Raw genomic sequence first — 15122 nt, 5'->3', positions numbered from 1 at the left:
TGTCATGTGGCCAGCACAACGACCAAATGCCTTTACTTTACTAAGATTTTAATTTACAGCTTAAAAATGTATTTATTTTATCATTCCCATTTCTTTTATCATACAATAATACTCACTTTTTTTAGACCTCTTTATAATGCTCTAACTCACATCTATACAACTCCATTTTTAAATACAATCTACACACTTCTATGCACCTCACTTTTCTTTATAATACAGTCTACAAAGTTCTTTACACCTCTCTACTTTTTCTAGTACAGTTCACTCACTTCCAATCCCCTCTCTTCCCTTGTCCTGTCATCTACTGATGAAGCAATCACAGGCCAGCGTGTATCAATATTTGACAAATAGCCTCTGTAGATTGGAGAGCTGGCACTTAGGGCAAGCTAAAAGAAAAGAGAAATAAATTGAAAACCTTCCACTGCATGTTACATTTTTTTTTTTTAAATATTGGAAATATTTTTGTGAAATTGATATGGATGAATAAGACTTCTTTTTTTTAAAAGTTTCCTATAGGACACACAAACAAATATTCCTTGTTCCATATGCATACAAGTAGCTGCCAACAAAACCTATCAATCATCATTAGATACAATCCAAAACCAAGCCTTGCGGCTAATTAGTGGAGGTATGAGAACTACTCCCACAGCAGCCTGTGAAATAGACTCCAATATTGAACCTCTTAAGTTAAGGCGCAACAGAGCAGCATTAGAAGCTATTGAGAGATACAAAAGGTTGGAGGATGATCATCCAAATAAATTACTAACAGAGAAATAGGAAAAACAACCAAAAAAAGCAAAGGACTCTGATCCAACTTACTGACGAACTAGCCCTAAAACACCACCTACCCAATAACAGAGAAAAAATTACCAGGTTTTCAAACATGACACTCCATTCTTTCATAACTTGCTATTTCTTACCATTATTGGACACATTCCAGCCAGCTGGTCATATAAAGTTTTGGCCTCATCTATATTACATGCCTGGAAGGTAACCTGGAGGCAGCAGTTGCCCATCCCAAACCCCATACAGTCCATGTAAATGTGATCAGGTTTTGCAGCAGCAGCGCTGGAGCCATCATCTCCGAGGGAGGAAAAATCTTCCACGAAGGGCGACTTTGTGTTGACGTCTTTGAAAACTGGAACATAAAAATTAAAACTTGGAATACCAAGAAAGCTTTTTAAAAATAAAACCTAAGATGGTTTTACAATTAAGCTTTCTTTTCTATAATAGTTGCTTAATAATTGGTAAATCGATTTAGATCTTAATGTGTATCATTTTCTGCTCATCCACCTGGTATAGAAAGAAAAATAAAAAACAGGACTGGTCACAACCAGATTGAGACAGGTTGCTTAAAAGGCAAAGTAGGCAGGCTGAGAACAGAAATCTGTAGACCAGATGGAGAGAGAGCAAGATTGATTTAAGACCACAAGTTCCATTCTTCTAGGTACTACACAGGACTCACAGCTTGTGACAGATCAAACTCATTTCTAGACTTCATGCAAGAGCATCAATCAAGAGAATGGAGAAGTAAAAAATATTTTGTCAAGAGATGAAAATAGAAAAATGACGTACTAGGAACATTTATAGCCACCTTTTCTTTCCTCCTGCATCGAATATTTCTTGTCAGTGTTCTGAAAAATAAACAAACAAACAAAAACCATACAATTGTAGTGAATTATTGGATTAAAGCCACCTACCAACTAATCCCATCTTTTTTTTGCATTATGCACTACTATGAGGCACATACATTCTATTAGAAAACTTGAAGCAATCTCCCACAGAATGCTTTAAAATAATACAGTTTTTAAAATGTTATATTATGACAGTGTATGATTGCAAACTCCAAAGCATTATCAAATGGGTCTATGTTTTCTGATGGACTATTTCACAAACAAATTAAGATGGTATGGGCATTACAATAAGATTCGACAGTCAAAACTTTAACTACCCTACAAGACACAAGATTTGGAAAAAAAGAAGATAATGAAATAGAAGAGATGGATAAATAACATCTGTAGACCCACTTAAACTTAGGAAGGAGCAGGCTGTACTGGCTTGTTTTGAATGACACAAAAACTGGATGAATCCCTGCTAGACAGAACACTAGCTGCAGTAGACAACATATTCAGATGCTGTCTTTTGTGCTTCATTATCATATCTTTACCTATCCCTTAGTCTGTTGAATCGTTGGGACACCATGCAAGATTTGTCGATTTGTCTTCCTCCGTTCCTCCCTGTCTTTTGCCTTAGTTAGAACCTCATTCAATGGCAGGCCCGTCCATTCTTTTATGTTGTCCTCCCATCGCTTTCTCTGTCTGCCTCTTCTTCTTTTTCCTGGTACTGTTCCCAGAAGGAAGGTCTTTGCAAGTCCCAAAAATCTTATAATATGAACATAGATTTTTAGCTTTCGTTTATTTTAACGATAGTTAGCAGGTCATCATAGGGTCCTATCGCTGCAGTAACCCTGTCTCTATTGGCATGCACTGGGGTCTTTGAATGTGATACCTAGGATCCTTCTGTAGCATCTAAATTCCATTGCTAGGATCCTCCTCTCTAGCTCTGCAGTCAGCATCCAAGACTCACAAGCATATAAAAATGTGGCCATGACCAGGGAGCACATCAGTCTGATTTTGGTGCCGAGGGCTAAGCCGTTATATCGTCACACCACTAGACTGAATACCACTGAATAATATCAAAGATAGGACAAGATTTTTTTCCTTGGAAATTAATGTCCAAAAATAAGGGTCTGCTAATGAATTCATTAATTTATATTTTAAATTCATACACTCACACAAGTGATTGGCTTCATTTTGAGTTCATGTTTGAATAGGAGAGTGAAATATGCATCTTATAATATGTTTCAGTGTAAGGTACGTGTATGTCTGTTTCAGTGTAAGTTACAAGTAAAGTATGTCTGTTTCAGTGTAAGGTATGTGTACGTCTGGTTTGTTTAAAATCAGTTTGTGTCTGGTTTGAAATTAGGTCAGAGTGTGTCTAGTTTGATATTAGGTCAGAGTGTGTGTGGTTTGATATTAGGTCACAGTGTGTCTGGCTAGAAAGAATGACAACTCTTACTTAAATCTAGGATGACCTTGATTTATGGCCTCATCTGGAAAAAATAAAGACTTGGAGACTCCATCCACTGGATCTGGTTTTGCGACTGGCCATGTAAACTGTCCACACCCGAGCCTGAAATGCATACATAGATTCATGAAGGTTGGGACACTGGTTAACAATAAAATGTAAATAACATTATTGAGGTGTAAACACGTTTATCTCTTGTTATAAACAAGGCATCTTTGAGAGGTAAGATGTTATAACAATAAATATAAATAAACAATAATTCCTTTTCACAGTGATAAGAAAATATAAAAATATGGCGGTCAAAGCTTGAACGATTCAATAGACAGAGTAGCTAAAGTAGAGTGCAATATTAAAAGGTAGTAGCAATAGACTGAAATTCAAGAATTTAAAACCAGCACATGTAGAACTAGAAGGAAATGAGAAGTCTGACACACTCGCCAAGAGTAGGAGAACAAACTCACAATTAAACATTGCACTCTATCCAGAAGAAATGAAGAAACTAATAGTAAATAAAATAAATGCGAAATGGACAAAGCTCTCATATATCCAATATACTAAATCTTATTAAATCACATCCGCATCACAGCGGTTAACAATAAACTTCAGAGTAACTACTTGACTCTCTAAGTCCAGAGAAAAACTATCAAAATACATCTAATGCCTCAAAAGACTACCGGCTTCGACTGCCCAAAAGATACTATTTAACTCAAAGTTACTACTTGACTCTCTAAGTCAATACTGTCTGCACCAGACCCAAAGACACTACTGACTGAACTAAAAGTCAATTTAGTCATTATTACTTCCTGTTTCTATATCAGGAATTTCACATTCTTTTCACCCTCTTAACCTGAGATGAACATATAACATGAAAAGTCAACCAAGACTAACACTCATCCAAATCACAAGAAAGATGACACCTATTATAAGCTATCCTGACAAGATCAATGACTAATCTTTCGACTCAGGACCATACACAACAGAATGAGACAACATATGTACCGGAAGCTCAAAGTAGGAACTAGTGAAATCTGCCCATGGGGAGTGTCACCAGAGAATGCCGACCACGTCCTCCAAAAATGCTCTCCTACCAAGAGGCCCGTACAAGACACTGGCCCCAAAACACCCCAATAGAAAGAAAACTATATGGAGAGCTCTCTGAGTTGGAAACCATTGTGCAGTTCATCTTATGTATTGGTCTAGTCATCTGAACGCTCCAACATAAAAATGAGAACGAAAAAGAAAAACCAAGTAAAACAAAGAAGCTAAAAATAGTGATAAGAATTTAGCAAAGAAAAAGCAGCCAGTATTGTAAATAAACTTATTTTATTTATTGACAACACAAATGTAAAAAGTTTGACGATGAAGAGGCACCAACTAGCTGACATAGAAGAGAGCACCTGGTTGCAGGCAGCTTCAGAACAAGACAGCTGGAAGTCACTTACAAAGGCCACGGGGATACACATTTAAGGCCAAAAGAAAATCCGCTGCTGAGGACAGACATAAACAGCAAAAAGAAAATCTAATCGAACACCAGCTGAAAATGGTTATGCCTGTGCTGAATATATAGGTCGCAGATGGGGCTGCATAGCCATGGGAAATACTGCATTCCTCATTTGTTTTCGGATTCCAAAACAAGCCTTATTATTATTTTATCATGAGAAAGTAGGTTGTATCTATTTTGATGTAAAACAATTTTCTTTTCTATATATACTGTTTCCTTACCAAAAAAAACAACGTAAATAGTAAAGACATTTTTTCTTTGTCATTTCCAATCTTACTCCCAAACCTTTACTTAATTAGTTTAATTACTCTTATTGAGAGACTTGATGAAGAGCTGCTCAGCAAGATTAAAACAACTGAAACATTCTTTGATTACATCTTTTCTAATGGATTTTGAAATACATTTTATTCATGGACTTTAACAGCGTTTTTTTGTTATACTTTGCTGGCATAAACAATTCACTAAACTAAGTGTAATAACACTTCCTATTCACTGTCAGTAAGAATACTCTAAGTGTCACACTTTATGTGCAATGACATGCTGAGAAGCACACTTGTGCCAAACAAATTAACATAAGACATTCCAAAGAAATTAAAGTTTTGCTATTTTTCCCCCATATGGAAAAAAAAAAAAAAAAAATCTAAAATTAGTGCTTTCTCTTTTTTTTTTCATGTGGTTTAAAAACTGATTCATTTATCTAGACAGCTAAAAAAAAAAAGTATTGGTCAAATGTCAAAAATAAGTATATAAAATCTTTTAAAAGAAGAAAAATAAAGACAGTCTTCAAGGACAAACTGAAACACTTATCTTATAGCACTCATGGGCATTTTTTTTCCCTACATATTACTGACCTAGATATCTATCAAGGATTAAATTAGAACAGTTCTTATCTAAAAAAAAATGTCATCACTAGACAAAGAGAATGAGCTAACAAATTATTTTAAGTAAAGCAATCCCAGGTGCATTTTAACTGCTATCTTAACTTGATGGTACAAAGTCATTAATGTGAAAGTAATTAGAAGCTTTTATTTTAGTATTGGTAATACTGCCATTGGGGCATGGTGGCAGGGTAAAGTGCTTGGCTTCTAAATCAGGGGTATTGCATTCCAATCTCAGTGACGACTGGGATTTTGAATTTTTAGAATGCCTCTGAGTCCACCCAACACTGAAGAGCACCTGGCAATAGTTGGGGAAAGTTATGCTAGTTGGTCATTAGTGCTGGTCACAAGACACCCTCATTAACCATCAGTCATAGAAACAGAAATGACATGTATATCATCTGCCCTAATTAATCCCAAGGTCTGAAAGGGGTATTAGTTTTACTTTTTTAATACTCATCAAGCTATATAGACTGGGGTACATACGAAAAATGAGATTCACATGATACTTTTTTCTCCAATGGAAATGTGTCTAACTATATAAGTGTATTCTAAAAAATTATAAATCATATGATTCTATTTATTTATAAAGACACAGTTGTTTTTTCTAGAAATAATTAAAAAATGAGTAATCAATATGCAATTTTATATACTTAGGTCTGGCTGTAAAATAAATATTATTATTTTAACAATATTTAACATATGTATATTAATAATGCCTACTATAACAATTTTATCTTATCAACCAATACTCTCAGCGATAAGAAAAGTAATCAAGTTTACAGAGGATCTTTTTAAATAGACAAAAAAAAAAAAAAAAAAAAAGAGAATATTACTTGATAATACTTAATTGATTCCTTACTAAAAATATTTTTTAATACACAATAGAAATGCAACAAACAACAGCACACGACAACAGGAAGGATGTAATTAACTTCACTATCTAAAGAAGCATTTCTAATTTATAAGATTAAAAAGAAAAGATAAGAAAGACAACTCCACATGCATGTGAAAGCTGTGGAAACAACCAAAAGATATTCACCTCGGGAATGCTGTCAGTGACAATGGGGCCTCATCTTCATTTAGTTCCTCTTGAATTTCTTGTCTCCTAAATATGAGAACAAAAAATTATGTGTTTTTTTTTTGTATAATAAATAAACAGCTAAAATATCTATTTTTGTCTTTTCCCCTCAACACACCAAAAATCTTTGTTTTTATTTCAGGAGATTTCGACATCTACATTATACATTAAAAATACATTGTAGTAACCTAATGAAACGCTACAAGAAGACATGTCTCGACCCTAGGCTTTACTGAGCAGGAATGACAAAACAGTTCACGATAACACAGTACACACAAGCTGACCTGGACACCAAGACATTCTGACACATAAGAACAGATCAGTTCACAGCACACAACAAGAACACAAATACACAACATACATTATACATTAAAGAAAAATGGTAAAAAAAACAAGAGAGAAAGGAACTGATTGGGGGGGGGGGGGGGGGGGGAGAGAGAGAGAGGGGGGGGGGGGAGAGGGGGGGGGAATGATCTTTTTCTTTTATTAACAAGACAACCATAAAGCTTTTTATTACTAACAAACATGGATGAAAGTTTAGAGGAAAGTTAATCACGGATGGCTGCTTGTGCGTGTGGTTTACGCGCCGGACTGTTGTTTGGACTTATCGGTGGTCCCAGGTTCAAACCCTGCCCGCTCCCATCCCTCGTCGTCCTGTGGGAGGTTTGGACCAGGAAGTAAATTGTCTTCAACTCTGAAGGAACATCCGAAACATGTAAAACATTTTACAAACAACATTTCTATTCTTAACAAAATGGAAAAAAAAAATCCATTTAAAAACAAAACTGGATACAATTGAAATATTATTACTCTAAAACTGTGTTATCTGGCATTAATACAGCTAAAAGGAAAAGATTCATTAACTGACCACATAATGAAAGATCTAAGCTGTAACGCAATGTACATGACTTTGCATTGACAATAAACTGGATTTATGAAAAAAAAAAAAACAACTCAAGTCAAGCTCAAATGGTTATACTTTACTTTTACAAAAATACTATTGTCATTTTTGGCAGTACATTGTAATACAGAATTTCTATATTATATCCTCTTAAGATTACTTTCTCAAATGGGAATCAATCTGAAAATCCTTTCAAACGAGAGGCTCAATGGTTGACATGATAAAGAAGCTCTCAAGTATCTACTTAAGAGATAGTGTTGAAAATGTATGCTAGCTTTCCCAAGAACAATACTTATGGCCAGTTCTATACATTTAGGACCACCAGGGGAAATGGAACAATGTAATTAAAATTATAGACAAATATGTCACACATTATTTCACAAACTTTGGACAACACACATCACTGACGAAACCAGAAGACTTGGTCAAACACATCACTAAAGAAGCCAGAAGACAAGGTCAAACACATCACTGATGAAAGAAGACAAGGTCAAACACATCACTGATGAAAGAAGACAAGGTCAAACACATCACTGATGAAAGAAGACAAGGTCAAACACATCACTGATGAAAGAAGACAAGGTCAAACACATCACCGATGAAAGAAGACAAGGTCAAACACATCACTGATGAAAGAAGACAATGCCAAACACATCACAGATGAAAGAAGACAAGGTCAAACACATCACTGATGAAAGAAGACAAGGTCAAACACATCACCGATGAAAGAAGACAAGGTCAAACACATCACTAAAGAAGCCAGAAGACAAGGCCCAAACACATCACTGATGAAAGAAGACAAGGTCAAACACATCACTGATGAAAGAAGACAAGGCCAAACACATCACTGATGAAAACAGACTTGGTCAAACAGATCACTGATGAAAGAAGACACGGACTCACCTTAGAGACATGTTGGCCTCCACTATGTTGAAATGAGCAATCAGACCTCCATAAGGCTTGCCTGGTGTCCCTTCCACCATGTACTCGGCATATTCTGGGTGCCATGATGTGGCGGCAGATGAGCTACATTGAAGAAACAAGAGACTTTCAGGCACAAGTCACACAAGTACAGCGCAAACCTTATGATGGCTTGGTCTACAGGAAATGTAACTAATCTAAAATCAACAGGTGACAACCAGGGATGGACTAGCTAAGACTAAGACGGCTTTATTGATCCTTACGGAAATTTGTTGTGATTACAAGGACTCGTTTCTCATATAAAGACAACACAACAGAAAAATACACATACAACAGACAACATATATTGGCGTCTTCCCGGCGGGCCAGGACCCAAAGAGCTCATGGGGCTGCCACTGAATGGACCGCTTTGAATGAAAGATTTTATAAAATAAAAAAGGTGTTGTGATGGACTCATGCCTTAAATATTCTGAAAGATCTTCAGATAAAAGTAGCCATAATAATAGAATAGCCTACACTCGAATACTGAGCTACATTCCCTTATACATAGAATGCAATCAACAAACAACTTAAGGCCTACATGTGGTTCAAATTGTATGGTCATACCTGGGCTGATGTTAACACCCAGGCTGGTGACAACAAAACTTAATACTTGTAAGATCGTATCAAGTTAAAGTAGTAAAGTACCACCTTTCAGACCTCAAGATGATGTAAAGGTCTGTGGCTGCCTAAAATTCCTAAAATCAAAATCCCAGCCTTCATCGATATTCAAACCCAGGAGCCCCAGGTTCAGGAGCCAAGTGCTTTAACACTCAGCCACCGTGACTCTTTTAACTGGATCATATCAAGAAAGGAACTTGTATCTCAAATTTTATGGCTAATTACTTTGTGAACCCTTGATAGGGGATGAACAGTTGAAGTATTTTAGAACTAATACAAAAATAGAAAACACAACATTAATAAAAAAAAAAACTTGTTTAGAAACAAGAATCATGGAGCTTTTGAAAGAAATTAATTTTGTGAAATTCATCAATAATTTTTTTTAACTATTATAGTCGCTAATATTTTACAAACAAATCCAAAAATAATACTAAAAAGAAAAGTAGAATCCAAACTGAAGACAAAAAAGATTCAAATCAAAGACCTACTCTGATTTTTGTTGCACTTTCTTAGTCAACCCCCTGAGTACATCTTGAGCCCGTAGTGAGACATAAACCTTTTTGTTGGCATGGTCAAATTTCACCAGTTGATACTCTACCTAGACAAAGCAATATGCTGTGTAAATCAACTGGTAAAAACTAAATCAACTAAGATAAACAAATTTGATAAGCATAAAAATATGAAATCTATTAATGAATGAAACCAATATTGACAGAAAGAAAAAATAGGGAAGTAATCAAAGTACCTCATCACCCCAGTACAAGACATCTTTCTTTCGAGAGATGAGCTTTCTATACTGAGCCAGGAACTGTTTGATGCCATGACTCCGAATGTGGTCAGCAAGCTTCTTGGTCTCCTCCCAGGACAGAGCGGTACCTTCTGTCAACAGTCCCATTTAGATGAATTCAGACTAGTTTCTTCTCAACAATAAGTTGTTTCCTTAATCTTTCTTGATTTCTGAATATTTGTTGTACTAATAAAACGACTTCTTTTGTCTTGAAATAACTCTAAGAAACAAAATCATTTTTGTTTAAAGTCAGTTAATAACATTTCACTAAAACACTAGAATACTACTACTATTTTGAAAATCTCATGTTTTTGTCTAATTAACTGTAGTCAACATCACTTGGAGACATAGTAAGTTGTAATTTGCAGAATTTAGACTCAAGGTGTTTATTATTAACTTGCCATATTATATATAATGCCCTCTTCTATGTTAGTTAAAGCAAGTTGACGCGTAAACTCCTGGTTGCATGCGGCTTCAGAACTTGACAGCTGGAGGTCACTTACAAAGACAACGGGATACACATTTGAGACCAAAAGAAAATCTGCTTCCGAGGACAGGCATAGGATGGCGAAAATAAAATAAAATCAACCATCCGCGGACAATGGTTATGCCTGTGCTGGATGTGGCAAAATTTGTATGTCACAGCTGGGGCTGCTTAACCATGGGAAATACTACATTCATCATTAATCCTTAGACTCGAAGACAAGCCTTATACATATAATGCCCAAACCATTCTTAATGGAATTTATTAATTTTTCTAGATTAAGAAAATAAGTACATTTGCATGAAAAAACAACAACTTTGGATTATAACAGCATATCTTATAGCCTGATAGTCATTTTCATTCTCCATAACAAGTGATCCCTATCAAAACACTTAACCAAGTGATCCCTATCAAAACACTTAACCAAGTGATCCCTATCAAAAAACTTAACCAAGAGATCCCTACCAAAACACTTAACCAAGTGATCCCTACCAAAACACTTAACCAAGTGATCCCTATCAAAACACTTAACCAAGTGAGGCAGTCATACAGATATACAGTGTTTGTCTTTTTAACAATTTTGAATTATAAAAATTGATTAAAAAAAAAAAAAATTTAAGTCAAACGCTAAGCCTTGAAACTCAAAAATATAAAATATGGTAGATATCAAAGCATCCTGCAGATATTTGAATTTCACAATATATATATACACAAGGGTTGTGTGTAATAATAATACAAGACTCACACTGCATACAGGAGTCATGTTATGACATGGCCAGTCTCATTAGTCAATTTAATTTCCCTACTAATGACCCCGGGAAGCAATCATCATGTCATTTAACACAGTGGCTAGCACAATGGAGAGACATATTTGTATGCAGGTTCTTAATTCTACTTGTGCATCTTTTCATTATCACTACAGACATGATAAGATAATTTTTATTGGTCCAATCAAATGGAAATTCAGTTTGACTACAATTGACCACCTCAGCGTAACTACTGTAACAATAACAATATAGATGCAAATATAAACAACATTCACACACGAAAAACATACACACTCACGATCAGCGCTTTATGAATTAGACTTCTATGTACTTCTTGATGATGAGGGCCCTTTAAATATTTGGGGGGGGGGGGGGGGGGGGGGGGAGAGAGAGAGAGAGAATTTTCTGTGTCTTGCAAAGGAATGATTGGTGCAATACAACTAATTGTAAGAAATAAACAGAAATAAGGGTCAGAGGGACTAAACCAAAACCAAAATATATCCTGACAACTGAATTTAACAGTTATTATTAAAATTCAACTTACGGCACTATTAGTAGAAATGGATTTAACACTTCTAAGAAGACACATTTAGTTACATTCATTAACATAAAATTGGGGAACATAAGTCAATAGAGATCTGGCTGAACAATGTGAAAGATTCGACCAGGAGCTCTCTTGATATTCTGCTTGATATTCATTAATTGCCATACAGGTCTCAATTTTTTTTAAATTTTAATTTTGTAGTTGGATAGGATTTAGCATAATTTCATATTTTTATATTTATAATTTTCAATGTGGTGTTACATCAAGAAGTAACTTCACTAGCACTGACTAATACAGCATAACTCATATGAGTTATTTCACTAGCACTGACTAGGACAAAAGTAAATTAATATGTGGTTATACACACACATTTGTTTCAATAGATCTTAATCTTTTTGTAAATTTTTTTTCCGATGTGAGGGTGATTGTTTCTTGCTTTGGTCATAAATTGGACACTGGATCTTGATCAGGGCATGTTTTCCAGCAGAAATGCCCTACGCTCAGCTCCTTTACCGAGGGCGTTTCATCAAATTCCCTCAAAACTGAAAGTGATGGAAAGTTGGAAACAGCATCTGGTGAGATGGAGTTTTCAATCTGGTAGAGTTCTGCATAGTGTTATACACATAGCTCCATTTGCAGCGCCTGATCACTGATGATTGAGCCATCTTTTGACTTGAGCAGAGCACACTTGTGTAATGACACAAGATGCGTAGAAGTTGAGGTTAATCCTAAGTGGTGTGACAAGTAATTAAAACGGAGGATGATGAACAAGAAGAGTAACGGACAATACGCCTTAGAGGACGACGCTAGGCTAGCGGCGACAGAGGACTGTGCCCTTTTTATTGTTCATTAAATTGTTGAAGTTATCAGCCTGCGTTATCAAATATATTCTTTATTCATTCTGTTGTTGTGTCTTCTATGAACTCGCATGCACCATTAACATATAGAATCATCAACAAAATAGACCATCAACACTTGCTTATGTGAGGTCCAAAGGCAGTTCTCATGCCCTCGTATAGTCCTCTTATGTTACCACAGTCGGCACAAAATTGAATATCTTCACATAGCTCCTGCCAGTATTTGTTAGCACACTGTCTTGTTATTCATTAGGCATTGTTCCATGCAGCTCTGAGCCTTTTTAAGTTGCTTAGGGTGGGATCCTTCTTATAGATTAGCATGGCTGCTCTCTTGTTCGTAGTGGCAGTTTCCATTTCTGGTAGACTAAGCTTCAAACCAGTCTTCGCTTTTCTTGGTTTTGTTTCCAAAGATCAGTGATGATGTTTGGTAGATTGTATCACACATAAACATCCAGCTTATTTCTACCTCAGTCTCAGAGAAGTTTTTAAAAGCTTCCTCTAATTTGTTCACAAATTCAGTGCAAAGATCTCATCAGCAAGGTCGAGAGAGGGACCATGACGCATGGGCTACCCATGACCCCTTTATCTAAGGTCCAGGAATGCGCCCCAGAGAAAAAACTCTGGTGCTGCTGCAAAGCGGATAAAACAACACGGGAGACAACAGTTACGGGTTATAAGTCCAACCTGATTGGCATAATGTATGGAGGCCACGGGTTGTCTCTGTGGTGGGAGAGGTTCGCGCCTCATTGATCAGCTACCGCCCGCCTCAACCTGGGCAGCTCCCAAACAGTTACGTGCTGATCCGCAACAGCCTGCCTGCTCTTCTGGGTGCTTAGAGCTTAGTTTAAACCAACAAGTAGGCTGGAAACTTGCACCAAGCAACAAAAGAAGACAAATTAAACTGAAAAAGAATATCCCTGTCATGCTACTGGCCACATGGAATGTCAGGACAATCTGTCCTGGTCTCACTGATGATCTTAGGCAGGTTGACGACGCAAGGAAGACTGCAGTCATAAACAACGAGCTGAAAAGGCTACACATTGACATCACAGCCCTGCAAGAAACCTAACTGGACAAAAACGGCATGCTCAGCGAGGCTGACTACACTTTCTTTTAGAAAGGGAAAGCACAGGATGAGACTCGAATGCATGGTGGGGGCTTCGCTGTCAAGAATAGTCTTCTTCACATGATAGTCCCTCCAGTTGATGGCTCGGAACGGCTACTATGCTTAAATATGATGACAGCATCTGGAAAAGTCACTCTAATTAGTGCCTATGCCCCCACATTATGTTCCCTTCAAGAGGACAAAGACAAGTTCTATGAAGACCTCGAAGAAGCCATTGCGAACATTCCTCAAAAAGATCACATGATCCTTCTAGGTGACTTCAACGCCAGAGTAGGATCAGATCACACTACCAGGCCAGACTGCCTTCCATTGGGCTCTTTGGAATCGGAAGGATGAATGAGAACGGACAAAGACTGCTTGAATTCTGCACATACCATATAAGCTCTGCATTACCAACACATACTTCAGAACAAAACTACAGCACTGTGTCTCATGGAGGCACCCTAGGTCTGGGCACAGGCACCACCTGGACATGATACTGACACGAAAAAGGGACATTGGAAATATACTGCTGACACATAGCTACCAAAGTGCAGATTTGATACTGATCATACTTTAGTGTCCTGCTGGACAAGACTGCTGCTAACTAAGATCCACACATCAAAGGGAAAAAGAAATCTATGCCTGAATACCACTAGCACAAAAAAATCCTGACTTCTAGTATTTTTATAAGTCTTATAAGTATAATCTGTACAAGAGTAAAGACTAGATCTATAAAGATATATATATATATTATATATATAATAGTAATTGATCTATACTATAGATTCTATAGTAATTAGATAGTTTAGATTAAAGATTATCTCTAGTCTATAGTGTCTAGACTAGTTGACTTCAACTGGACTCTAGAATCTCTGCTAGATCTATACTAAATCTATAGTAAAGTAGTAGTATAGACATAGTACTTTACTAGTAGTGAGTAGTGATACTAGTATTTTTTTTACTAGTGATAGTCTATTCTATAGTAGTCACAAGAGTCTACTCTAGTCTAGTCTATAAATAGATTTAGATTCTGTAATATATAAGATAAGATCTAGAAGACTAGATCTATATTGTATTCTAGATCCTTAACAGATATCTATATATAATATTAGTATTAGATAAGACTAGTTCTAGATTTTTATAGATACCTCTCCCTGTATCTTTTAATGTCTAAGACTAAAAACTAAGAAACGTAACTCTTGTCTCTCGAGTCTTGTTACTTAACATTTCTTGGATAACAAGTGATCGCCGGTTATCGTATAAATTTGCAGGTTTAGTCTTGCGTTAACATTATAGATCTAAACACGAACGATTCTACAAAATAATTTTACATGATTCATTCGATTGTAAAAGCATGAGTACCTCATAGATGTCTTTAAATCCTTAACAGTGAGAGTAAATCTACCAAATCATCTTTGATCTACCTTTCCCAACAATAAATTGCGTGCCAAGGCTTTTGTTGACATTCAATGCGCATGTCAGTCGGCCTAGTACTTATTTTTATTCGCTTCTGTTTTCCCACATTTATGCATTTTTACTTATCACC

At 36.3% G+C, this 15122-nt stretch overlaps 1 protein-coding gene across 1 annotated transcript in view; it reads right to left on the bottom strand.

Moving 5' to 3' along the window:
• LOC106079590 (glutamate--cysteine ligase catalytic subunit-like) overlaps window positions 1-15122 on the bottom strand; it is a 25050-nt gene extending 9928 nt beyond the window's left edge. Inside the window, exons 1-9 of the mRNA XM_056015465.1 lie at window positions 14939-15122; window positions 9775-10036; window positions 9518-9627; window positions 8352-8474; window positions 6509-6574; window positions 3079-3192; window positions 1576-1634; window positions 921-1138; window positions 270-386 (exon numbers count right to left, since the gene is read on the bottom strand). Of these exons, the coding sequence (XP_055871440.1) occupies window positions 270-386; window positions 921-1138; window positions 1576-1634; window positions 3079-3192; window positions 6509-6574; window positions 8352-8474; window positions 9518-9627; window positions 9775-9924 (957 nt within the window). The 5' untranslated portion in view covers window positions 9925-10036; window positions 14939-15122. The remainder of the gene's footprint in view (window positions 1-269; window positions 387-920; window positions 1139-1575; window positions 1635-3078; window positions 3193-6508; window positions 6575-8351; window positions 8475-9517; window positions 9628-9774; window positions 10037-14938) is intronic.

This window comes from Biomphalaria glabrata, chromosome 17 (genome assembly GCF_947242115.1).
Source record: "Biomphalaria glabrata chromosome 17, xgBioGlab47.1, whole genome shotgun sequence".
NCBI classification, from domain to species: domain Eukaryota; kingdom Metazoa; phylum Mollusca; class Gastropoda; family Planorbidae; genus Biomphalaria; species Biomphalaria glabrata.
The sequence above is the reverse complement of the archived record's forward strand: the minus strand, read 5'-3'. Positions and strand labels throughout refer to the sequence as shown.